The sequence below is a fragment of the Thunnus thynnus genome, chromosome 18, assembly GCF_963924715.1.
Source record: "Thunnus thynnus chromosome 18, fThuThy2.1, whole genome shotgun sequence".
Lineage (NCBI taxonomy): Eukaryota > Metazoa > Chordata > Actinopteri > Scombriformes > Scombridae > Thunnus > Thunnus thynnus.
The window spans coordinates 20286607-20312725 of record NC_089534.1 but is presented as its reverse complement, the minus strand read 5'-3'; the positions used below and the strand labels follow the sequence as shown (position 1 = coordinate 20312725).

General features: G+C 38.1%; 2 protein-coding genes across 2 annotated transcripts; both read right to left on the bottom strand.

Moving 5' to 3' along the window:
• Nucleotides 1–6798: 6798 nt before the first annotated feature.
• Nucleotides 6799–9711, bottom strand: LOC137169909 (cysteine-rich venom protein TEL1-like). The gene is made up of 8 exons (XM_067573322.1): nucleotides 9597–9711; nucleotides 9419–9443; nucleotides 9198–9304; nucleotides 8839–8929; nucleotides 8226–8368; nucleotides 7963–8057; nucleotides 7563–7645; nucleotides 6799–6926 (listed from the first exon to the last, which is right to left on the bottom strand). Exons 1-8 carry the CDS (start codon nucleotides 9672–9674, stop codon nucleotides 6799–6801), a joined length of 750 nt encoding a protein of 249 aa, XP_067429423.1. The 5' UTR covers nucleotides 9675–9711.
• Nucleotides 9712–18874: 9163 nt separating this feature from the next.
• On the bottom strand, nucleotides 18875–24418 carry LOC137169165 (cysteine-rich venom protein TEL1-like). The gene is made up of 7 exons (XM_067572188.1): nucleotides 24294–24418; nucleotides 22661–22732; nucleotides 22386–22476; nucleotides 21443–21585; nucleotides 21187–21281; nucleotides 20489–20571; nucleotides 18875–19065 (listed from the first exon to the last, which is right to left on the bottom strand). Exons 1-7 carry the CDS (start codon nucleotides 24369–24371, stop codon nucleotides 18938–18940), a joined length of 690 nt encoding a protein of 229 aa, XP_067428289.1. The 5' UTR covers nucleotides 24372–24418; the 3' UTR covers nucleotides 18875–18937.
• Nucleotides 24419–26119: the final 1701 nt, after the last annotated feature.

Sequence of the window (26119 nt, the reverse complement as noted above, 5' to 3'; positions counted from 1 at the left end):
TTCGCTCTCATTTACTAAAAGTTGAACTTTTTCAACTCTCGACCCCTCTCTTTTTTGGCGTCGCTGGTCAGTCCCACGCCACCTGGAATCCGACAATGCCTTGTAAAGCGATTAGCTCGTGTCCATAGAAAATGAATGGGGGCTCATGCAGGAGACCAGAGTATGTGTCCCGTTATGGATCTATGGATGCTCTTGTCTGGCGATATGGTTGGAATATTTCATCACAGATAAACCAAAACTGACTGCATGAATAGAAACCACAAGATATAAGTAAAGGAAAAGATATAGTAATTCAGGTGAAATAACCCTTTATTACGTTCATCTATAGTATGAGAATACTTCACATGCCTGCCTTCAAATATGTACATACAACAGCTGTAGTTGTTTATGACAGAACCATAAATTAGATTATAATAACATTTCATAACAACTTGTTTACCAAGCTGAGTGCTCTCTGCTGTTTGTGACTGTAAAGCATTCAGTGGTGAACACAGATCTCTGATTAGGCAACTACCTACTATGAATCTCTCTCCTACTCAGTCATTTATGTTACCCATGAAAATTTGGCCTGTCATAGTGAAAATGAATTATTGCCTCCATAAACCAGATGCAAGAAGAAAAGAAAATAGTATCTCACAACCATTCATCTATAATGTGAGGCCAGTGGGTATCCCCGAAGAAAATAATAGAAAACATATGAGGAATTTCTAGGAATAAATGCATTTTATCTTTTATGATATAACCTCACTTGATTAATAAAGTCGATATAAATGTATGAATACACAAAGTCTACTTTGCTTTTATTGTTATTGTGGCTCCAGGCTGGTTACACAACTTACACTGTAGTATCATATCATGTAACCTGGGGTTTAACATTGTGACAAAACATCTTAAACACAACTGGGCAATAACAATGACAAATTCAGCAACATTTTCATATTTTAGTATACTCCCTCTAAGTTGGTGAACTTCTTTACAGGAAGACTTGACCTTTCAAACTATCTTCTCTAATGTCACATAACCACTGTACCAGTAATGCATCGGCTGCTGCTGAATTAATGAACCGTGAGTGATTGACCCCTGCGTGACCAAGCCATTCCTGAGTGAAGCTTATGGATTCGGTCCCTGCATCTGTCTGACACCAGCTAATGGTGAACAGATTTACCAGGATGAGAAAAAGGAATGTTCCCCCTCCCTCTTCTGTGTAAATGCCAGGTCCTGCAAACGTCTGTGTCAGATTACTGTGGCAGCAGCGATAAGCAGATGTAAAGACCCGTGGGGCTTATTTATTATTAAGGCCAAGAGTGGGAAAAATAGTCAGAGAAGTGCAGTGAGAGCCGCACTCTGGAGAAAATAACGCGCTCTCATGCAATATTTGTGAGGGCGTGAGGCCTCCCTCGTGTGATACTACACCAGGACGAATATACACTTCATGAATTTTTCCCAGACACCAATTTTCATGAATTTCATACAGAAATATATTTCAAGAAATATGCAATATGAAAGATGACATGGTGGTTTGGCACAGAAACCATTTATTATTCTTTGAAAGAACAAAGCGTTGCAAGATGTTGCAGTTGAGTTGTGTAACGGTATATCAAATACATGCATACATATCATATATATCATTATATAATGATACAAAAATCTGAGTCAGAAAGCTCATTGGGAGGAGGTCTTAAAAAGACAGGAGATAAAACGTCTTGTTTCAGACAGAGGCTGAATTAAGGGTTGGTATGAGTTAAATAAGGAGTTTTTTAAACTTTAAATCAATATACTTTAAATCCAATATAACCCCAGATTAAAAATATAGTCATGTAAATGTGCATGATATGTCCCCTTTAACTAACTGTGATCAGTTATGCCTCTTAAGAGGAACTATTTCTTGTTTGCATACATTAAATGCCAGCAGGGGCTGTTAAATGTCCTCCAGTATCACTGGGAACTGTCAGAGGTCTCAAGGGTGTTTGGAGAATGTAAACTCCGACTGTGTTTGCTCTTCATCTTTATGAGGACGTTCTTATTTGGACATTTTAAACTTCAGTTTAGTTTTATTTAGATAAAAATTTGTAAAAAAGATGCTTAACTTTTTCATATAAGAGATTGTTTTCCTTGCATTTTGCACTGGAAACTAAGTAAAAAACTTTTTTTCTGTTCGACCTTCAAAAAGACACCCTTTATAAAAGGTTTATAACTTGTAATTAATATTTAATACATGATTAAATAAAGGTTTATAGATTAGTTCTATAGTTTGGATTACCAGGTTGTGAATAATTCATTTGACTGGATTATGTGAACAAAGCTGCAAATGATTATTAAGTTATTATAGAACTTATTAAGTATTCGTTAATGGTTTATGAACATTTATAATGGCATTAATACTAAATAGAAAGTATAAGCACAGGCCAAAATGTTTTTTTTCATAACCTGGCAACCCTATTTTTTTTTTCTTTTGGCAAGTAATAATGCATATACTTATAAACATATTTCTCTTTTCCACACGATGTAGATGTATACCAGAAGTCAATAACAGAAAACACATTAATTACAGACAACAACAAACAAAACTGGGTAGAAAGATATAGAGAATAATGAACAAAAAAATTACAATAAACAAATCAACAAAAGACATAAATAAATCAATAAAGGGAGCAATTTAACAAACAATAAAAAGAGAAAATATTGCCAATTGAAGAAATGATATGCTATGGACATACACCCAATATCTGGTCTTATTAATGACTTTAAACAATTAGGATTTTTTTTTTATTATAAATAAAATATAAAGTAATATTATTATAAATGTATAAACTCCTTATATTCTTATTTAGTGACAGTTTGTTTTCTTTCCAACTTTGATAAAAACATCACATGTATCCAAAAACTCTGTACTGTGTATTTTACTGAACTCTAACAAACCCTTGACTGTATCGTTACTCCTCTATTATCCTTGAACAAAAACAGTTTGGATGTAGCTTCTTAAATTATGTCTTGACTTGACAGCTCTTGATTTTATTTTCTTTCACAGTTGTGGTTGTGTGTAAATGAATGTTTTGCCATACATTGTGTTTGGGATACACCCACACCCACTTTAACCATTTCCTCCACTGGAGGCTTGGGACCCCTCTCCAAATGTTTGTGTAATGTACATTTGCTAGTTGACTCTTGAGTGAGAAGAGCTATCAAACAGGCACTGGCTTGGAGAAAGAACAACACCCATGTACTAATGGCTGATGTGAACCAGGCCTTTTTTAGCTGAGTGTGCTGGGAGAGCTCAATCTTTGGCCACTGGTTGAACTCATAGCCAGCACGCTCACCCGTAAAACAATAACCATGGTCACACTAATAGGCACTTTAGGAAGCACTGGACACACAAAAGCCCCATACTGTGCACCCAGTCCATGGTTTATGAGCTTCTCAGGACAATATAGGGAAGTATATGGTTACTATAGAACCAGCTACCACATACAGATTAAAAATAAAGTGTTCGTTATGGCTGCAATTCTCCTTCCTTCAAACCTTTATCGATGAAAGTGATCTGTCATTGCTTTGGTGTGCGACCAAGGGGTTCTGTTTCCAGTGGTTCATATGTTCCTTGTGTGTGATGAAAGCTTAAGAGGCGAGCTGAGGAGCCTGTTAGCATGTTTTGTTGCGCTGCATCTTAAAGCACTCAATGAAGGGAAGGAAGTTGCACAACCGTCATGCTCTGCTTTCATCAGTTGCATGTTTGGATGTTTCTGTGGCACTCAGTGGACAGGAGCTACACTTCCCACAGGTATTCTGGTAATTTTATGCTACCATAACAATTTCTGATTTGTTGTAGTGCAGTGAAACCCTCCCATCTGGTTCTCCAGGCAGTTTTAGCACAAACATAACTATTATTTTCAAATGCTAGTTGATTAAGCGTCATGCGGTATTTAATCTTGCTTTTAAAGTCAGTTTAATGCAAAGAATCAAGTACAGTTTGGTCCACCGAGCCCTGAGATCTTTGGTCAGTTTTCAGAAGGAGTGAGCTCCCTTTTTTCAGCATCCTGTTTCTAGTCCAAAGGGACCGTGATGCTGAGAGATAACAGCTCAGACTAAATGAACATGTCTTTGGTCTGGACAGACTGATGTAACTGATCTCCAAGTGTCTTCCTGCCTTTTTTTCTCGTTATGAAAAAGTGCTTTTGTGTTTCCGCCAACTCAGTTCCTTCCCTCTTTGTCTCTTCTGTCTTTCACACTTTCATCTCCCTCATTTCTAACATCCTTTAATTCAAAGAGATAGCGTGGGAAATGTATCATCTGCACTTGATTACTTTCTCTGTGGTCAGACATGCAGAAGGCTGTCTGGCTGATTTGTAATAAGCTGTGTTAACATGTCCTATCTGTTTTTAACTCAGCCTGAGAGACTTAAGATGAGGTAACTACAAAGCAGGCCAATTGTTGCAGCAGGTACTTGCAGGCTTCACTTGGTTACATTGTTTATTTTTATAAAAATCTACAACAGCTTTAACGGTTGAGAGCATGGTGATAATTTTACCCATATTACACAACCTACTGTTCAGGAAGACAAACTGACGCCAAAGTCATAAACATTTTCTGGCCTTGGGACTGAGGCTCGCTGCTGGAGTTGATAAGGCCCACAGGATGGCATGGCCAGTCTTATCGAGCTCAGCCAAGCCAGAGGACCTCTGCTATCGCTGAACCAACTGGCAGAGGAAAAACTCATCCCCATCTCCCCTCTGCTGGGGGAATAACACTCCTCCCAGCTCATCTGTCCACTCACTTCAGGTGGTTCTCTTATCTGTCAACTTCCTCAGCCACATGGGGATTGTAGACAGTGATGGAGCAGAAACCAGTTTTGTTTTCTTTACCTCTGTTACATGTATATGTGATGGTATGGAGAGTGAGTCTCTTCTGGCATGCGTACAAGGTTATAGAAATTCAGCCAATGTTTATTTTCAGTGAAAGCGGTTTGTTATCATATGGAAAAGGAACTAATTTCAACACAATAGTATTGCGTGTAACAATGTGGCAATAGGAAATCTCAGTGGAAGTGAAAACAGATTATTTTATGAGCAAAAAGGAAAACAACCTCTACTGTAAAAGCTGAATGGAAACACTTTCTAAGAAAAAAAGAAAAGAAAAGAAAAAAAAAAACTAAGCAGATCGAGTTTGGATAAATTCCAACCAGCCGAGCCCACAGATCCATCTGTGCTTCTCGAATGTAGACCGCATGAGGCTAAATCATACAAACACAGCCTTTTTTGAACCAGGAACCTGCTGTGCAGCCAGAACATGTGTGGTTGACCCCTGAGGAGAGGCACACTCACAACCTCAGATGTGGGTAAGTAGGAGCTTCTTTTTTTTTAATATGAGCAGACAAAGTAAAAACATGTCGTTGAGAAAAGCCAAGTCGCAGCCTGACATGACAAAGGGCATCCTGCAGGTCACGGAGGGAAAATTCCACCACCAATAACGACAACTTCAAACATCTTTTTCTGGACTCCCAAAGGAAGACTAAGAGTTAAAGTTGAAGTAAAAGTCCTGTACTTGTTATGTTAAATAGCCCCTTTCATTGTGTTATATATATATATTATAGGATCATTATCACTGATGCATTAATGTCTGAGCACATTTTTGTCACCATTGGTTGAGGTAAAGCTGATTTTAATTACTTTATCAAGTGTTTGGCTGCTTAATCCACAAAAACCTCAATCTCATGACAACATTTCTGTCAGTGATTGAATTTTAAAACACTTATTTGGCAGAGCAGTAGGAATATTTAACCTGTTTTTAATCTAAACCAACTCATACTTTTCTAGAAATTAGTGTTTGTTTTTTGAAACAAGAGAAAATAAGGCATCATCACTGCACTGCAATGATGAAAACGTTGATCTTGAAACAAGTTGGTTTACACTGACAACAGGATTTTTTCCCCCCACTTTTCATGAGAAAATAAAACTTTAAGGACTCAATTCCAGACTGAAATAACTTGGTAAGAGGGAGATTTTTTTTTAACTGTACAATGTTTTAGAGGCTCATCATATGCTTTGGTTACGTAGCTCCGTGCTTCTTTCAAAATGAGAAGGAATGTATTTCATCTGTCGATAACATATTTTAAGGTCAGGTTGCCGTCATATTGAAAAGGAAGTTACCCTTTCAGCTTCCTGTGGAGTCCCGGCAGCTTGGATTATTGCATATATCATCCACTACCCCCAAAATGTATTAACAGGTTTTATCAGTGTGTCATGTTGAAATTAAAGGGTGTTTTAATTGTCCTTAATCATTAATAAGATGAAGTAGGAAGTCAGGATTCTTAAATCTTGAATATATTCCATCAAGACAAAAGGATTGGATGTTATCACCAGTTGTTTTTTTTATTAGCAGCCATGGCGTGTGGCGTGACCCCAAATTGTGGATGTTTCTTGGCTCAGGTTTGGGAAAACTCTGTGGAATTCACTTTTCCTCTCCACTTCTGCCAAGTCCACCCTGTCAACTGTGCTCTCCTTCCTCTTTGTGAGTTTACACCTTATATACTCTACAGTCAAGAGCACCTGCCCCTGCATGAGGTGTTTGTCCAGAGAGGCAGCGTGCCAAAGTAAATTTCCTTTTTAATCTTTGCTGATTACTGAACAGATAAAGCAGCCTGAGGTATTAAACCAGAGGGAAATACTTATTTATATCCTAACTGCAGAAAGAGGTCATATTTTTGGAGGTGGTGAGTAAGAAGATACACAGAATGAACCCAAATCTTATATGATGCAGATCTTTATTGAAATTGACTGATGAGTCAGAGCCTGTGTGGACAGACATTTAACTAATCTGAGAGGTGCACTTGCAGGAGGCGGGACACCAAGAGGCCACATCTGAGTTGCTGCAGCCCCACTCCTCCTTCAGCTCTGGACAGTTAGAGTACTTGTCGGTGTGAGGACAGGGGTTGGCTGAGAGAGAGAGAGAGAGAGATGAATGACCTGCCATTCAGATTGGAGTCAAGGTCCTACAAATTTACTTCTTGAAGATGTTCTGGAGGAAGAAATGATCTCACAGGTTGAGTTAAATCTAAAAAAGTGGATGAGGCCCAAGCATTGTTTTCCTCTCTCACTAATCAGATTAAGATCCAGTAGAAAAGTAAAATGGAAAGACAAGAGGAAACTAATATTAGGAACTATATGGTATCTGTACTTTATGAAAAAAATCTATTTATATATATAGTAAATTAACACAGATTCAAAACACCATGGTCATAAATTAATTAAATAATGTTGATACTTATAGGTTTTTTCTTTCCATCTGTGCTTGGAGAAGCTGTGGTGGCTCCATTAAACTAAGCGAGTTGTAACTTGCATGTAATTCTTGTAAATTTGACTTGAAGTGATTTCATTTGAAATGATATTTGAGAATTATATATTAGTGTGTTGGTAATATCATGTCACTACTACACATGTCACCTGGACTCATGTATCTTTGTATTTACTTTACATCAGCAACCACAATGGAAATAAGCTAAACTATAAAATCTAACCATCTAATTTAAAAAAATGGATGAGAAGATCACACTTTGCTAATTTGCTACTTACTGCACAGTTTGTCTTCGCAGGCATCAGGGCAGTCTCCACAGGTGGGTCCTGCCTTGTAGGGGCGAGCCAACTGGTAGTTTCCACTGTAATGTAGGCCAGAGCATCAAATATTAACAGCATAAAGACTCACGCTGGATATCAGCCCAAACATGTCACGGATATTCTCTGAGAGGAAAAGCACTTTTGAATGACTATAAAATGCAGCTGAGTAAGGTGTATTCATCTTTCAATAATTACAAGTAAACCACAAAGTGCTTCTAATGATGTTTTCAGCATTATTTGCATTAGAATAGCTTCTTAATATCTTAATCAACATGAAATAATCATGTAAACATTCAGGAAATATGCTAGACTTGCAATTTTCATGGAAAAATCATGAAAAAAAAAGTTTTGTGCTTACGGTGGGCAGTACTGGCAGACGTAGAAGTACTTGTACTGGGAGTTGGGACAGTAGGCCATGGCACAGCCAATCTTGTTAGACCTGTACCAAACCACCTGAGCACAGAAAAAAAGATAAAATGTGAAATCATCAGGAGCTAGTGGCAATAATGTGTGTATCACTATGTTTTTTTTAATTTATCTTTCAAGCAGTCACATTTTTATTTGAATAGAACTGACATATGATGATGGGCAGTACTACAGTGTTGTGGAATAAAAGTGCACCTGTGTGTAGTGTCCAACCACTCCTCCGTTCACAGATCCAACTCCGTAGCGCCAGTCCTTCACCTCGTCATACCAGGCCTGGATGGCGTTGCTCCAGCTGTTCTTCCAGCTGGACATGTACAGGTTCTCACCGCAGCCACTAGCTGCAGTCAAAGAGGAGGAGAAGGATCACTTAAGGGAGACTCTATAAATAAATATCGGACACTGGCTGGTTATGTCATCCATCTCTGATATTCTGGGAACCCCTGCCTGACCACTGCTACATGAAAACAGTCTGTAAAAGTTGTCATGACATTTCATTTTCATTGCACAGTTCATTTTTTTCCCTGAGTTTTCCCGCCATTAAATAAATATGGTGGACATGGTGCCTTAAAGAGATGCTAAGCTTAGATAATTGTATTAGTTTGGATTCTTAATGTAACAGGATGCCTTTTCAGATGATTTTACACTCTCACAACATTAAAATGCTTGAAAAAATATGCTGCTTCTGTGTGATTTCTGGCATAAAAAGGTCAAATAAATATCCATATCAGTCAAAGCTGTTAAAGTGATGATGTGGCTGAGTTTTACGTTTAAAAAGAGAGGTGTAATAAGTAAAAATAATGTAACTTACTGCTGATCCTTCTAGAGCTTTTAGGGCTGTGATTCATGGAGCAGGTCTTGGCCCATCTTTGAGCATTGGCTGCAGCCTCACTGCTCCAGGACTGTGAGGAGCAGAGGACAGAACGGCTATTAAATCATCACATGTAGACCAACTATATACATCGTATCATCTCAATGCTGTGTGCTTGTCTGGAACATCATTTTATTCTTATTGATATGCTACACGAGTGTGCCATATCAAATCAAATCAAGGACAAATAAGCTCAATGAAGTAACAGTTCATGTTCAGAATATTTTCACAGATGTCCAGTGAAGCTTTCCGTGCTTTCGAGACTATGAAATGCATTTAATGCATTAGCAGAATGTTACCATTTTCAGCATGTTGCTAGCAGTAGGCTGAACACTTCTCCTCAGCTCATTATGTTTGTTAACAATCTCATCTGCATCAGAGGAAGAGGAAGAGGGCCGGCTGGGTGCTAAATAAACAAGGAAGGCAGAAATATAGGAGATTATGTTAAGTTTGGGAAACAATAGAAGCTGCTAAGTCTGAATGAATATATTGAGGATGAATAATAATTACAAACACTCACGTTTCTCATCCCCTCCAAACCAACCCTGCATCAGGTTTGATGTGCAGAAATGAGAAAGAAAATAGAGGTTAGCATTTTGCACGTTAAAAACAAAAATAAACAGAGAAAAAGCTAGATTTTACAAAAAAAAATCAAACTCACTTCATGAATATGTCATATATGTGTCTTGTATACTTACAAAGATGGCACCGCAAGGCACCTGAAGAGCAGCAAAGAGGAAAAAGGCACACAGGAAGGTTACAGTGTATGTAGCCATGGTCAAACCCAGGACTGTTAACCTCTGAGAGCCACAGGTGTCATTTATATAGACAGGACCACACTAACACGTGAGGAAAAAACAGACAGAAATAAACAACTTAAGGGCTAAACACACAAACTCAAGGGCATCCTAGTTTTTAGGAGCAAACAAGCTGAAGATAGATTTAGTCAGCGTGACACCTGTATATAATATCATAAAATTGCAGCTCTGTTTATGTTGTACATCTGGGTTCTTCGTGATAATGGGGTGTACATTATGCTCTTTATGTTCTCCTTGACAAAATATTTTTATATTGAGGAACAACAGTCTAAAACTAACAAACGATACAGAAAACAGTTTGATGTGTCTTGAAGATTTTCCCACAGTTTTATTTTTTCTTATTTTCTAGGCAATGTGAGTTTCACCAAAATGTTCCTTTCCATCCACAGAATTAACCATAATATTCCACTAAGGACTATTATATTTCTGGATGTCAAAATTTATGTTATTTAAAAATAAAAAAAAAATAAAAAAACCCTATATCCATCTCTTTTACCCCTATGCTTGCCTAAATGCTATTAAAATAGGTTGACCGATCATTTTCTGCAGTTAAATGCTGATAAAATTGATGTCTTTATTTGTGTCTTGTGTTCCTATGGTGAAGGAAAGCCTTGATTCCTTGTTATATCAACACTCAGAAATGAAATCACAGAAATGATGTACGTGATCATTCACACTTTTATTTCATCTTGTCTAGACTATTGTAACTCTCCTTTCACCTGTTTTAACAATTACAAATAGTCTATAATTCTGCTGCAAAGCTTCTGGAGACGTTTGCACCACTGCTCATGAAATCAAATTTAGCCTACAGTTATAACGGAAGAGTTTACTTAGTTTACTTATTTACTTAGAGACTTACACAACACTAAAACACTAAAAAATGTCTGCACCACGCAAACTTTTTCAGACAGGGATTATCTGTTGCTAAATATTTACACACTGACCCGGTGACGAGCTGAATGAACCAATGGACAACAATATTCACTGGACTGAAGAGTTTAGACTGAAGAGTAAAAGAGGTAATATAGAATATAGTCGACATATCTGACCTGACACTTTAAATTTCACATAAAAAATACACTAAACCTAAAATTACAAAATGTTATAACATTAGACCAAATAATGACGCTCAGCATAACAAGATATTTCCCGCTCACTGTAAACTGCATGAATACTACAAATTCTATAACACACATATTTCTCCAGATATTTATACACAAAACAAGTCCATACCTATATTCACAAAGGTTTGACAGTTAAGTTTATTATATTTTTGTTTAGTTACATGTCTTCATGTTATATGACTTCCCGTTTACAGTGTTGGTTGTCTATTTTGTTATGTTATGTTTGGTTTCTAGACTCTTGAGATAAAAAGTTATTACATAGACTTATTATACATAATAATGTGAAAACTAAAGGGTCATGTCTCGGATTATTCTCAAAGTACAAGCATCATACAGTAAAGCATATTTTTTCAAAAATGTTAATTATATAGTAGTGCAATTTTTGATTAAGCTTAGATTTTGTTTATTGAATGTCATATGTTATATATACTGTACAGTCAAAGGTAACATGTTTTTATCCAGAGAGGCAGTGCGCCAAAATAATTTTCCTCCTCAACATCATCCACTACTCCCAAAATATACTTACAGGTTTTATCAGTGTGTCGTGATGAAATCAAAGGTTGTTTTCATTGTCCTTGATTGTTAATCAGTTGAAGTAGGAAGTTAGGAATCTTAAAGATCCCCTCCAGACATGTTTTAAGATGTATATAAAAAATACTTTGAATAATAATGTATGTCTGATATAGTTTTTTCACAAAAAAAGATAAATTATATTGTTAAAATCCTTAAAATGACATCTACTCCTTCTCCCTAATTAAAAATTCCAAAATCTAGAAATATACAAATATAAGTGAGGTCCAAAAGTCTGAGACTGTTCGTCAAGATACTTCTATTTTGCATTTGTTTCATAATGTAATACTATTTTTTTTCATTACAAATGATAACATCAGCGTAACAATTTGAGTGAAAAGTTGAATCTAGTGCATGGTATACAGCTAGAGGGTTATGTATATCCTCAGGGATCATCTACTATGGTAAGTATGGAGATAGTAATCGTTTTTATTGTTTTCTGTGTATCTTTGCAGCTGTAGCCTAAAGCAAGCATTAGTATTGGCAAGAGTCCCACACATAGTTAAAGAGTGGTGAGAGTGTTTTCAGTTTAGTGTGGATTGAGGTTCAGGCTCATAGTTTTGGCCATACCACTGGGTTGGTGGCTAAGTGCCTGAGAAACAGCTTTGTCTGAAAGTTTTGTGTTTGCCTCTGATCTGGTGTGGTTTAGAGACGGCCAGTTAGTGGAACTACTCTTCCTAGAGGTATTAGAAACAACATCCATTCGTGGACTTGTTGCTTGTTTTTTTAGTTTGTTATTTTTGTGCATTAGTGTGGCCAGATCATTTTTGCTGAGGGTACACCTCCATGACTGCCTAGGTGGGTCACCGGCATGCTTGTTACGTGGCTGGATCATTGGATTCTGTGTATAAATCACCCACAGAAACTATTGCATGAAGACTAGGGTTGAGACTGTCAGCTAGTTTTCCGGGTAGATAGCCAGGGGAAAAGATGTTCCACGTGCTGGTTGTCATGCTGGGTTTGGGGGTAAACTTTTGTAGGCAGTGTCTCTAGGTTACAGGTTGACTTAGTGTTTTGTATCGTAGCCTTGGGTTTTCATGGTGTGATCATGTCTGCTCTGGAGGAATTTGTGCAGAATCCAAGTGAGGGTCTATAAGATACCTGCACTAAGGATCAGTTGCTCAGTTAACATTTTGAAATTGAAATCCCTAGTCAGGGGCGTGAAGACCATATCTTGGGTGTAGTAAAGGAAAGCTTGGTTCAGTTGGGGGTTTTGTCTGCTGGGGTAAAGTGCACTGACACTCAAGGTGTAGTTATTCCTCAGGTCAGTCCTTCAGAGCAGTCTTTGTGAGGCCTGTAGCTGAAGTTGGGGAAGCTCTGACTTTTGAGCAGCAAAAGCCTTTAACTCTGCAGTACAAACATGAATTGGAAAATGAGGAAAAGACTCTCGAACAAAAACAGGCTGTTTGTGCAAGGAACAAGCTGTTGAAATTGAGAGGCTAAAATACAATGTGCCGCTATGTAAGGCTGTCAGCTTTTAGAGCATTATAAGCTGGATCTGATCAAGGAGTAAGATCCTTGATCCCTCAGCAGTAAAAGAACTGGACCCTGGTGGGGGCAGTTCTTCAAATTTTGATGTGTCTGGTTGCTTGCAATTGGTTCCTAAATTTTCAGAAAAGGATCCAGATACATCTTTCTTGTTGTTTTAGAGGTTGGCTAAAAAGAGGAAGTGGAGTGCTTGTGAGCAGACCCTGCTGCTACAGTGTATGTTGATTGGGAAGGCTCAGGAAGCTTATTCTGCTTTGCCTATAAAAGACAATGAAAACTATCTCAAGTAAAAAGTTAAAAACTGCAGTTTTAAAAGCCTATGAACTAGTACTTGAGGCTTATCAGCAGAAATTCAGAGGTGCAAAGACATGAGAAACAGACCTATGTAGAGTTTGCCCCTGAGTTTCCGCTCTTTTTGGTTGATGGTGGCTGGCCTCTGAAGTTCATATTTTTGAAGAGTTACGTGAGCTAGTCTTGTTGGAGCAGTTTAAAGAAACTCTAAATGCATGGCTACCTTCATTTGAGTGACAGAAATGCTATAAGTTTGACTGAAGCGGCTGTCGTAGCAGATGAATATGTCATGAGTATTATTTTTTCCTTGCTAGTCCATTTTTTTCATAGGAGTTTTTATAACTTATCTGTACACCTAAAATCATTGCTTTCATGGACATTAATCAAGGGTTGTGCGTCTTCCCCTCCAAAACAGACTGCTTCTGTTTTGTTGTAGTTTAGTTTTGCACCTGATACATCTTCATATAGCTGTAGTTGTTCCTTTACTATGTCAAGTTCATTTTGGTTTTTAAGTATAACACTAAAACAGTATAACATTAGCATATGCTAAAACAACCACCTGCTCCCGGCTACTGGTTCTGTTTCCACTCAACCTGTCGTTATCTTTAATTCTCTTAAAAAGTGGATTTATAGCTAAAGTATAGAGGGCAGCTGATAAAGAGAAACCTTGTTTGACACCTCTGTTAATTTCAAAATTTTCTGTTAAAAACTCCATTAACATTAATCTGAACTGTAGATTGTGCATGCATCAGCTTAACTACATTAATAAAATCCTTCTTAAACCCATACGCTTTTAACACCTCCCACAGATATTCTCAAGATATAAAATCAAAGGTTTTCTTTTGATCCAGACCTATAATGAAGAATTTAGTATTACAGATTAAATCTCTCAGTGTGGCTAAATTGTCCCACATCAACCTTCCCTTGCACGTCTTTTCTTTTTCAATTACGTTTGCTAGGGCATCATTAAGTCTATTCATAACTATTTTGCGAATATTTTATAATCTGCATTTGTCAGTGTGATATGTCTCCAATTATCTATTTCACGTGTGTCTCCTTGACATTTCACAAAACACAACAATATTTCAGATTATGGAAAGGGTTGGACAACACTTGTTGAGTAAATAACGTTAGTTTGTTTTCTTATTTGCATGTAAGGAAGTATGTGAAGTAATAGATAACCCAACAGTTATATTTGTTAACTTAATTGTCTGTTTACAGCTTCCCTCTAGGCGAGCCAGACAGGCTGGACCAGGTTGTGCACTGTGCATGAGAAGACAGAGCTTGAATCCCAACAAATCTTCTCATCAACAGTTTAAAAGGCATCACCAGATGTTTGACCACAAGGTTTAAAAAATGTGATAGATGCGTAATAGTTTTTAGCTGTATGATAGAGATGACTTACTCTTTCCACTGACATTCAGGATTTAATATGTAATATTTGTCATTAAAAAGCATAAGCAAATCTTATAAATACACATTTATTGAAATGTGCAACATCAATCAGTCGTTGCTGGAGTGGGACCGGCCTTCCATCTGCATGTCTGGGTCGGGACAAGGAACATGATCTTCATGTTAACTGTTCCCTTGCATAAGGTTGTTTTATTTTCAGATCTGGTTAAAAGGGAGGTGACTCTAGGAGTGCGGCCTGCTCTACTGGTTGATGGAGTGCAAGTTACTCTGGGGAATGAGCTAATTCACGGCCGTGTTGGACAGATTCACTCCCTTACTATAGACTTAAAAAAATATGGACATAGTCACTGTGATGTCACCCATTGGTTTATGGACTATCATTTTAAAGCCTCTAGTTGGTGATTTGACCGTTGTCATCTTTGATTTTTGGAGCCAGAAGTAACACACAACCACAAAATGTACTTACCGGAAAAACTGAACAGACGATTCCTTCGAGGGTGTTTTATCACAACCAAACGCCAAACAAGACTATTTTAGGCAACCAAAATATTACAATTAACTTTCATGAACTTAAAACACTCTGTGAAATAGCGGCAGCTACGCCTATACTCTGTGAATCTGGGGTTACGCCATGGTTATGTTACGTAATCAATGTTGTTGTCGTGGTAGCATCTTGTCAATCTAGCTAGCCACGCCCTAAAGCATACCCTGCTTCATCGTCTATTTTACTCTAATTATACTCAAAATATATAAGACTTGAAACTAGTGATTGGGACCAAGTGGGAAGTAGGGTCATTTTCATTTTAGACATCCATACAATTGGACTTTTTTTTGCAACCAGTGGAGTCGCCCCCTGCTGGCCATTAAAAAGAATGCAGGTTTAAGGCACTTCCACATTAGCTTAACTTTTCAGACCGGGAGCTACTCGCTTGGTTCCAACTAAACTTAGAGCTGGGATTTTGAGAACTGCTCATGACATGTTGGCTGAATGTTGGGCATTTGGGGGTCAAAAAGACATATGACAAGATTTTCCATTAATTTTATTGGCCTCAGTTAAAAAAGTTAGAGCACAAGTTCAATCGATCTGTTCCCACCTCCCACCACTAAGAAAGAAAAGCATGGTGGGGTACTCCTGAGGGTTTTGCAGAAATTCCTCCATGGTAGTTGCACTTCTTACTAACCTGTTGAGTTTAATGGTTTGACTGGTCCCCTCAGTGTCAATGTGCTTTTGAAAATGTAAAAAGTCTAATTTCTTCTGCTCCAGTCCTGGTAGCTCCCCATCTCAGTGAATCGTTCCAGTTACAAGTAGATGCTGGGAGCTGGAGCTGTACTCTTGCAGACTGGTACTGATGGTATTAATCACCCAGTCAGTCAACCAGAAATTTAACTCTTGCCAGTTGAATTATTCCATTGTGGAGAAGGAGGCCTTGGCTCTTATTTGGGCCTTGATCCACTTGAGGTTTATGTCTGTGTTGGAGGTAAACCCCTTGTGGTCTATACTGACCACAACCCCTTGACATTCTTACATTCTCTACAGAATCCAAATCAGTTTCTTATGCGTTTTTGTCTTTTTCTTCAGCCATTCAACCTAGACATTTGCCATATAAAAGGTCCTGAGAATGTCATGACTGATGTTCTGTCATGTGCACTGCCTCCTTAAAGGTCTGTTTTATATAGTAATTGTTCATTTTTCTGTTAAACTGCTCCTCTCCTCCTCCTCCTCTGAATTTGCTTCTTCTAGGTACCAAAGTTGCTGAGTAGGAGTGGATAGAGTGAGTGATTTGAAGGGCAAATTGATTGTTATGGTAACAGTCTAAGGTTATTACAATGTCTTTATATTTTTTGAATGACGTGAGTTTTCTATTGCATTTGAGGCACCCTTTTCATCCTTATGGGAGGGGATGTGATGGCCCTCTCTCTTTCTCTCTCCTATTTACCTTTCCATAGTTCTCTCCAGTTACAAACCTGTTGTCTGTCTTCCAGGAGTGCCAGTGTTAAGAGGTCTGTCAGAGTTGAGGATGAAGTGGCCTAAGGATATAAAGGGCTGTTGTCCTACTAGTTTCTCCATTTTTGCTGAGCAGCAAGGATGCTCTCCGAATGGCCTTCACTTTAGATTGGTTTTCTTTTGGTGTTATTTCTCTTTACTTCTACAACCAACACTTAATTCATCCACACACACTTTACACCACTGATGTGTAACATTGCCATATTTCATTATAAGTTGTTATGCTTAGTTTAATTAATGTCTTTTTCACTCTTCATTAGCTTGTGGACTCACATTTGATGCAAGTCCCGGGCCAGGTTTGTAACATCGCCTTTTGCTTTAAAGACAGCATGCATGATGACCCATGTTATCCCAGCATGATTTGACAATGTGCCCCCATAAATGTTCAGTGGGGTTAAAGGTCAGGTGACTGTCCATGACAGTCAGGACTCCTTGGTATTCTTTGTTCTTCAAGTAGTTCTTGCAAAGCTTTGAGGTGTGTTTCGGGTCATTATCTTGCTGCAGTATGAATCCTTCTCCACAAAGATGCAAACCAGAGGGTATAGCATGTCTCTGTACAATGGAGTGGTACTTCTGGGTGAGGGTGTGATCAATTCGGTGTACATGTCCAACTCCAGAGTAGGCAAAACACGCCTTGAATATTCTCACCACCATGTTTCACTGTCGGTTTGATACACTGTGGTATCATTCTCTCTCCTGTTTGTCTCCTTACATGCAACCTTCTGTTACTGCCATAAATCTCAAACTTGGATTGATCAGTAAATATGACTTTTTTCCAGTTATCCACTGTGAAATGCTGGTATTTCTTAGCCTGCCCAAAGTATGCCTTGTTTCTCTTCCTGAGAAGTGGTTTAGAAACTGCTACTCATCCTCTGAGACCACTACAAGACAGTACTTTTGCTTTTCTATCTCTCAAGGAACTAAGCTTGATGTATTGATCGTCTGATGGTGTGGTCACTTTTAGTTTGCCTGATCATGATCTGGATACAACTGATCCAGTTTCTGCAAAGTGTTTTAGAGTTTCATGCACTGCCCCCCTAGAGACCTTTAGTCTAGCGATGATTTGACACTGAGAAAGACCCTTTTTGCTTAGAATTACAATGTGACTTCTGACACTTTCACTTAGTTCTGATGCCATGTTTCCCACTATCACAACATTACTTAGTAAGCAATGATCTGCTGGAAACTTGAGGCACATTCATAATTATAACAGGTGAACACTGGCTGCAAGTTGAGTTACTTGAACAAGCCTCTGATGAGTGGATCAAATCCACCTGAGTGTCATCTGAACACATGCTACAATGGAAGATATACAACTCAAGGAAATCTGACCTTCTGTGCAAAGGAGTTAAGTTAGTCAATGCCACAAATTTGCTTAAATTTGATTTACATGTGGTCTTGTGTTTTTAAATGTTTGAACTTTCTGATTATTTCCAGGTTTACATGAAAATATTAAAGATTTTCAATGTGGTCTCAGACTTTTGGACCCCACTGCATTTCATCACAAAAGTTTTTCTGCTGGACACAAGATGTCTCCTACTTCACTGTAAAGTCCATTCTCAGTGTTTGTGCACTGCAGGCTTCAAGTTTCCATATCACACTTGTATAAGTTGAATATTGAAGCAGAATTGGCTTCCAAACAATTGCCACAAATCATGCCCCTAAACCCACCCCTTAAAATGGGATTTTAAAAGCGCATAGATAAACTTTTCACTTTCAGCAGATGAATCTGTAAACAGCCTCTTAGTTTCAAACTCTGCACATATATCATCCTGCACATAGAAGCTCAAACATTCAACTGTAGGAACAAGAAGAAGAACACATTTTTGAGTGGAGGGGGACTTTAAATATTACATAAAGACAAAATAATTAGATGTTGTCATCAGTCGTTTTTTATGACTAGCCATGGCCAGCAGGTGTGGCCTCAAATTGTGGATGTTTCTTGGCTCAGGTTTGGGGAAACTCTGTGGAATTCACTTTTCCTCTCCACTTCTGCCAAGTCCACCCTGTCAACTGTGCTCTCCTTCCTCTTTGGGAGTTTACACCTTATATATTCTACAGTCAAGAGCACCTGCCCCTGCATGAGGTGTTTGTCCAGAGAGGCAGTGTGCCAAAGTAAATTTCCTCTTTAATCTTTGCTGATTACTGAACAGATAAAGCAGCCTGAGGTATTAAACCAGAAGGAAGTACTTATTTATATCCTAACTGCAGAAAGAGGTCATATTTTTGGAGGTGGTGAGTAAGAAGATACACAGAATGAACCCAAATCTTGTATGATGCAGATCTTTATTGAAACTGACTGATGAGTCAGAGCCTGTGTGGACAGACATTTAAATAATCTGAGAGGTGCACTTGCAGGAGGCGGGACACCAAGAGGCCACATCTGAGTTGCTGCAGCCATACTGCTCCTTCAGCTCTGGACAGTTAGTGTACTTGTCAGTGTAAGGACAGGGGTTGGCTGAGAGAGAGAGAGACAGAGAGACAGAGATGGAAGATAGAGAAAAAAAGATGCATAAACAAAAAAAAAAACAAGCATTTCAGATTCAGATTGTTCACAATTTTTCAAGTCAAATGGTACCTGTCTGTTTGTCTTAAAACAATAGTCAGGTGCATAAATGAACATTCAAATAGGTTTTTCTTGCCATAGTCATTCCTTTTGTTCATACTGACCATCAGAAGATCCCTTCATAATGCACTTACAATGTAAATGATGGGGGCCACAGTCCTCTTTCTGTGCAAAAATGTATCTATTATCTGAAGCTAATTTGAAACTTCAGCTGTCCAAATTAGTCAAATCAAGATAGATATCTTTAAAAGTTACAGTCTTTTTAGTGCCAAAGTCTCTCTTTTTGTTACCATACTTCCACTGCAGCTCAACAGGGAAACACTGTCTGAGGAAACATAAGGAGGGGATTGATGCTAAAAAGACTGTAAATTTGGATATCCAGATCCAGGTATCCACTTGATATGACTAACTCAGACTGCTGAAGCCTCATATAAGCTTCAGATAAACTTATAAATACATTTTTCCACAAACTGACTGTGTGGACACACTGTAGATTTTGGCTACCATCACTTACATTGAAAGCAAATTTTGGGGAGGATTTCCAATGGCCAGCATAAACAGGAGGAACGATTATGGCAAGAAAAACCTTTTTTTAAATATTCGTTTGGGCACCTGACTGTCGTTTTAAGACAGACTTGAAAAATTGTGAACCTATCCGTTAAGGTCCAACAAATCTACTTCTTGAAGATGTTCTGGAGGTCATAATTATCTCACAGGTTGAATTAAATTTCAGTGGATGGAGCCCATCTCACTGTTGAGATCCAGTAAAAAAGACGAGTGTTAAGACATGAATAGATAGCTAATATTAGGAAGTTGAATTGTCTCTGTACTTTCTTAAAAAATCTATTTATACTGAACAAAGTAATACATTTGGCCAAGCTGACTTTCCAAACTTCTGTGCTGCTCTCCTAACAAAGTCATAAATTAATGAAAATAAGGTGGCTCCATTCACTAAGATTTTACATATATAGTTTTAACTTGCATGCAATATTTATAGTTTAGTTTGACTTGGGGTGATTTTATTTATGATATTTTAGGTATTTACAATATTAGTTTGTTGTAATATGATATTTTGTAGCTGTGTATGATGTGTGATGATGATGTGTATGCTGTGAATTTAATCTCCTTCTTGTAACATCAACTAAACTAAAACAAAAAATCTCATGATCTAAATTTCACTTCAGCTCCGCTTCTGTGATATGTTAAAATGATATTTAATGTAGAACGCGTACATGCTGATGTTAATTCCACTGTACTCATTCACAAAAATGGATGAGAAGATCACACCTTTGCAGCACAAATATTTTCTACTTACTGCACAGTTTGTTGTCGCAAGCGTTGGGGCAGTCTCCACAGGTGGGTCCTGTCTTGTAGGGGCGAGCCAACTGGTAGTTTCCACTGTAATGTAGGCCAGAGCATCAAATATTAACAGCATAAAGACTCACGCTGGATATCAGCCCAAACATGTCACGGATATTCTCTGAGAGGAAAAGCACTTTAATGACTGCAGAGTAAGTTGTATAAGGATAAATTACATGCAAATTGCACATTTTCTCCTCATTAAGACAGGTGTTACATTTCTTATGTTGCATCCACTTTTGTATTCATCTTTCAAGAATTACAGATAAACAGCAAAGTGCTTCTATGATGTTTTCAGCATTATTTGCATTAGAATAGCACTTAGAGTGGCCCATAACATTGTGAAATGTACAAAAACCAAACATTTTTATTAGAAAAAGATATTATATTTTATTATGTATATATATATATATATATATATATATATATATATATATATATATATATATATATATATATATATATATATATATATATATATATATATATATATATATATATATATATATATATTATTCCCAAATATATTTGAGATGATATAATGGGACTTAGATCTTGGACACATAAACAATAATCTAAACATTTAGAAAATATGCTATACTTGAAATGTTTATGGTAAAAAGATTTGCAAAAAAAAAAAAGTTTTGTGCTTACGGTGGGCAGTAGTGGCAGACGTAGAAGTACTTGTACTGGGAGTTGGGACAGTAGGCCACAGCACAGCCAATCTGGTTAGACCTGTACCAAACCACCTGAACACAGAATAAAATGTGAAATCATCAGGAGCTAGTGGCATTAATGTGTGTATCATTATGTTTTTTAAAATTTATCTTTCAAGCAGTCACATTTATATTCAAATAGAACTGACATATGATGATGGGCAGTACTACAGTGTTGTGGAATAAAAGTGCACCTGTGTGAAGTGTCCAACCACTCCTCCGTTCACAGATCCAACTCCGTAGCGCCAGTCCTTAATCTCATCATACCAGGACTGGATGGCGTTGCTCCAGGTGTTCTTGAAGCTGGACATGTACAGGTTCTCTCCGCAGCCGCTAGCTGCAGTCAAAGAGGAGGAGAAGGAGTGTGTAAGAGAGATATTTCAGTCCTCTGATCACACATCAAAGTTTATCCTCCCCACTGCACCGGGTCTATATGAATGTCAGGAAATCGTCTCGCTCCTGAGGACATATGGCCAGTTTATGTGTAGGGCAAATGGATAAATCTTAATCACTCCTTCCAATCAACAGTCTTAAAATAATTCACTGGAAAGAGATCATTTTTGAAGTACTGGAGATAAATCACGTGTACAATCTGATTTGTGAAGCCACTATTTTCTCTTTTTCTAAAAGATGATATGATTAGGTTGAAGGCCAAGATGGTGACTTGCATGTACAATATGTCTATGTCTAATGTCTGATTTGATATTTTTATCAAATATCAGACACTGGCTAGTTATGTTATCCATTGTTGATATGATAGAGGCCCCTCCCAGACCACAGCTACATGAGAACAGTCTGTAAAACCTGCGTGACATTTTATTTTCATCGCACATTTCATTTATTCACTGTAATGTTTCCCTGAGTTGTCCTGCCATTAAATAAATACGGTGGACACGGTGCCTTAAAGAGCTGCTAAGCTTAAGTAATTTCATTAGTCTGGACTTCAGTGTAGAGATTTTATGTCACATGATACTGTTTCAGATTATCTCACATCAATAAAATGCTTCAAAAAACATTCCTTGCAATTTCTGGCATGAAAATGGTCAAATATCCATATCAATCAAACCTGTGAATTAATGTGACAGTGTGGCCAATTTTTTGCAAGGTTTAAAAAGAGAGATGTAATAAGGAACGTACTGCTGATCTGTCTGGAGCTCTCAGGGCTGTGTTGCATGGAGCAGGTGTTGGCCCATCTCTGAGCATTGGCTTGAGCCTCATTGTTCCAGGACTGTGGGGAGCAGAGGACAGAATGGCTGTTAAATCAGCACATGTAGACCACTACTGATATGCTGCATGAAGGATCATGTGCCATATCAGACCAAGGACTAATAAGCTGAATCAAGTGACAGTTCAAGCTTGGAATACAATCTTTTCACCGACCTCCAGATCTTAAGGCATTAGCATAATTTTACCATTTTCAGCATGTTGCTAGCAGTAGGTTGAACATTTCTCCTCAAGTCATTATGTTTGTCCACAATCTCAGTCTGGTCGGAGGAAGAAGCCAGGATGGTGCCTGAATAAACACAAGGAAATCAGAATTAAAGGAGAGTATATGAAGTTTGGCAAGCAACAGAAGCTGCTTAGTATGTCAGAATGAATTTACTGAAGATTAATAATAATTAAAGGTGCAAGCAGTGTTGGTTGGGACCTCACACTCTGGCCCATCGGGATCAGATCATTTTGCTTTTTAAAAATGAGGGATATTTCTCACAAGTGTGGTGTGCTTTTATTTTGAAAGTTTGATTGACAAGATGAATTTTCTGCAAGGTGAGACATGTCTGTCTTGCTCACACCTATGTCATCAAAATCATGCAAGTTTTGGGCCCATTCCCTTTCAATTAGTAAATTGAAAACTCTTGATGAGTTTGTGTGTAAAACAAATTCATTTCCTAATTTTCATCAAGTCTATTTTTAGAAAAGACTTTTAACCCACATGACCTGGTCAAAGTTTGATTGACATGTGTACTGTCAGGTGTGAAGAGACAATAAGTAACTGCAGCTGGACACAGAAAAATACTCATATATTTGAATGGAGAGTGTGAGCAAACCCACACCTTTTTGAACATTTACTGCTTCCACATAGTTTTAGATACAGACCTCATTTGAACTTTAAATGAGTCATGAGACTTTGACCTACAAATCTTGAATTTACATGTTTTTCTATCTTTTATTGTTTTTGAGATATTAGAGTGTGAGTTTCAAAGTCTTTTCTTGTTCCTCCTGTGATTTTATATATGAGTGTGTATTGCGGAATGTTTCACAGCACTGAGGGAGTGACATCACCAGGAGCAGTTGGAGAGGAGGATTTTAGAGTACGCTTTTTGTGAAATCTCCTCATAAATCCCATTACTTTGGCCAAATCTTACATTAAAAATCATATTTTTTTAGTAGGTGGCAAATCCATTGATACAGGTTTGAAAGTGGTCAGACTTATAGTTTAGACATCAGAAGCCTCTGTTTGACACAAAGTTCATGCCCAGAGATTGCCTCCCCATTGTTTTACATTGTAAGGTGTGATGTGGCACTGCAACTTTGAGGGCTTATAAAATCCAAACCGTTCTAGTTATTACAAAGTTTTTAACAACTTTTTTCAGCATAGAGAGCACATATTGGCATTTTAGGGGTTACTTTTTACATTTCATCAAATTTTTTACCAGACCTGATGTGCGTGCCAAATTTGGTGAGTTTTTGAGCATGTTTAGGGAGTCAAATTTAGGGTTTAAAGTGGCATAATAATAAAGAAAGAAAGAAACAAACAAACACACGAAAAACAATAGGGTCCTCGCCTTTAGGTGAGGACCACTGTTTTACAGTAGTCCTCTGCCTTTTGGGCTCGGTCCCTAATTACAAACACTCACCGGTTTTCAGGTTTGATGTTCAGAAAGGAGAGAAAACACACGTTAGATTCTGCACATTAAAACCACAAATGAATAAATATCTATTGAGGAAAAAGCTAGATTTTATAAATAACAAAACAAACCCACTTCATGAATATGTCTCAACAATTTAACTGCACATTAGAGAAGACGTTTCTTTTTTACTTACTGCATCATCTGCCAAGGTGCAAGGCACCTGAAGAGCAGCAAAGAAGCCGAAGGCACAGAGGAAGGTAAAAGTGTACATGGCCGTGGTTGAATCCAGGACTGTGAACCTCTGAGAGCCACAGGTGTCATTTATATACACAGGACCACACTGACACGTGATAAATAAACACACAAACTCAAGGGCACCCTACTTATCAAAGAACAACCAAGCTGAAGATAGCATTTAGTCACCGTGACACCTGTGTAACGTCCTTGATGATATATTGAGTTGCAACTCTGCATTTATGTTGTACATCTGGCCTCTTCGTGATAACGGGCCGTATGGTATGTTCTGTGCTCTCCTTCTGGGGACAAGGTTATGAGGAGAAGGTGTGGATTATTACATAGAGTGGATGTGCTATCTAAATCAAACCTTGATAACATCAAACAAGTGGCATTAAAAAGTTAAACTAACATTTGGAGCACTGATAAGATTTACAAACCCTTTTCTCTGTTAATGTCCTTGACATTAACAGAGAAAAGGGTCAAGTCAAGTCAATTTTATTTGTCTTACCCAATATCACAAATCCCAAATTTGCCTCAAGGGGCTTTACAATCTGTACAGCAATACAACATCCTCTATCCTTAGACCCTCGATTCGAATAAGGAAAAACTCCCCCCAAAAAAGACCTTTAATGGGGAACAAACTGGAAGAAACCTCAGGAAGAACAACAGAGGAGGGATCCCTCTCTCAAGACGGACAGATGTGCAATAAATGTTGTACAGAATAGACCACAAAGGCAAAATAACAGAAATACAGACAGGATGACAAAATTATAGATGGACTGATATGAAGAATCTGTTCAGGAGGACTTCGAGCAACTTCCAGGTGCTGCCAAAAACAGGTAGGACCTGAGCCACGCAACCTCCATCACCAGAGACCTGGGAAGAGGACAGATTGCACACACACACAGGGGGAAACTTACATCACACCATTCACACACACAGAGGTAGGAGAGACAAGAAATCACACATACAATGTATAGAGAGAGATGAGGATATCATTCACACAGGAGAAATTGAGAGACAGGACATTGTTCATATAGGAGAGAAAGAGACAGGACATCATTCACACAGGAGAGAGAGACAGGACATTATTCACACAGGACAGAGAGAGAGAGAGACAGGACATCATTCACACAGAGAAGGGAGAGACAGGACATCACTCACACAGGAGAGAGAGACAGGACATCATTCACGTAGGAGAGAGAGAGACAGGACATCATTCACACAGGAGAGAGAGAGAGACAGGACATCATTCACACAGGAGAGAGAGACACAGGACATCATTCACACAGGAGAGAGAGAGACAGGACATCATTCACACAGGAGAGAGGGTGAGACAAGACATCATTCACACAGGAGATGAAAGGACATCATTCACACAGGAGAGAGGGTGAGACAAGACATCATTCACACAGGAGAAAGAGAGACAGGACATCATTCACACTAGAGAGAGGGTGAGACAAGACATCATTCACACAGGAGAGAGGGTGAGACAAGACATCATTCACACAGGAGAGAGAGACAGGACATCATTCACACAAGAGAGAGAAAGGACATCATTCACACAGGAGAGAGGGTGAGGCAAGACATCATTCAGAGATATGCAATGGTCATAAGAAGGGTTGCAATAACCGTTAATTTCATCCACAGGACAGACAAGATTTTTAATTAGTAAAGCATGATAAATTCATTGAGATTGAGACTGACCAACCCGCAGGGAGAATAATGGTAACAAGTTCAAGGCCATGAAGTAATCAATTAAAAGCAACTAATTGAAGGCGA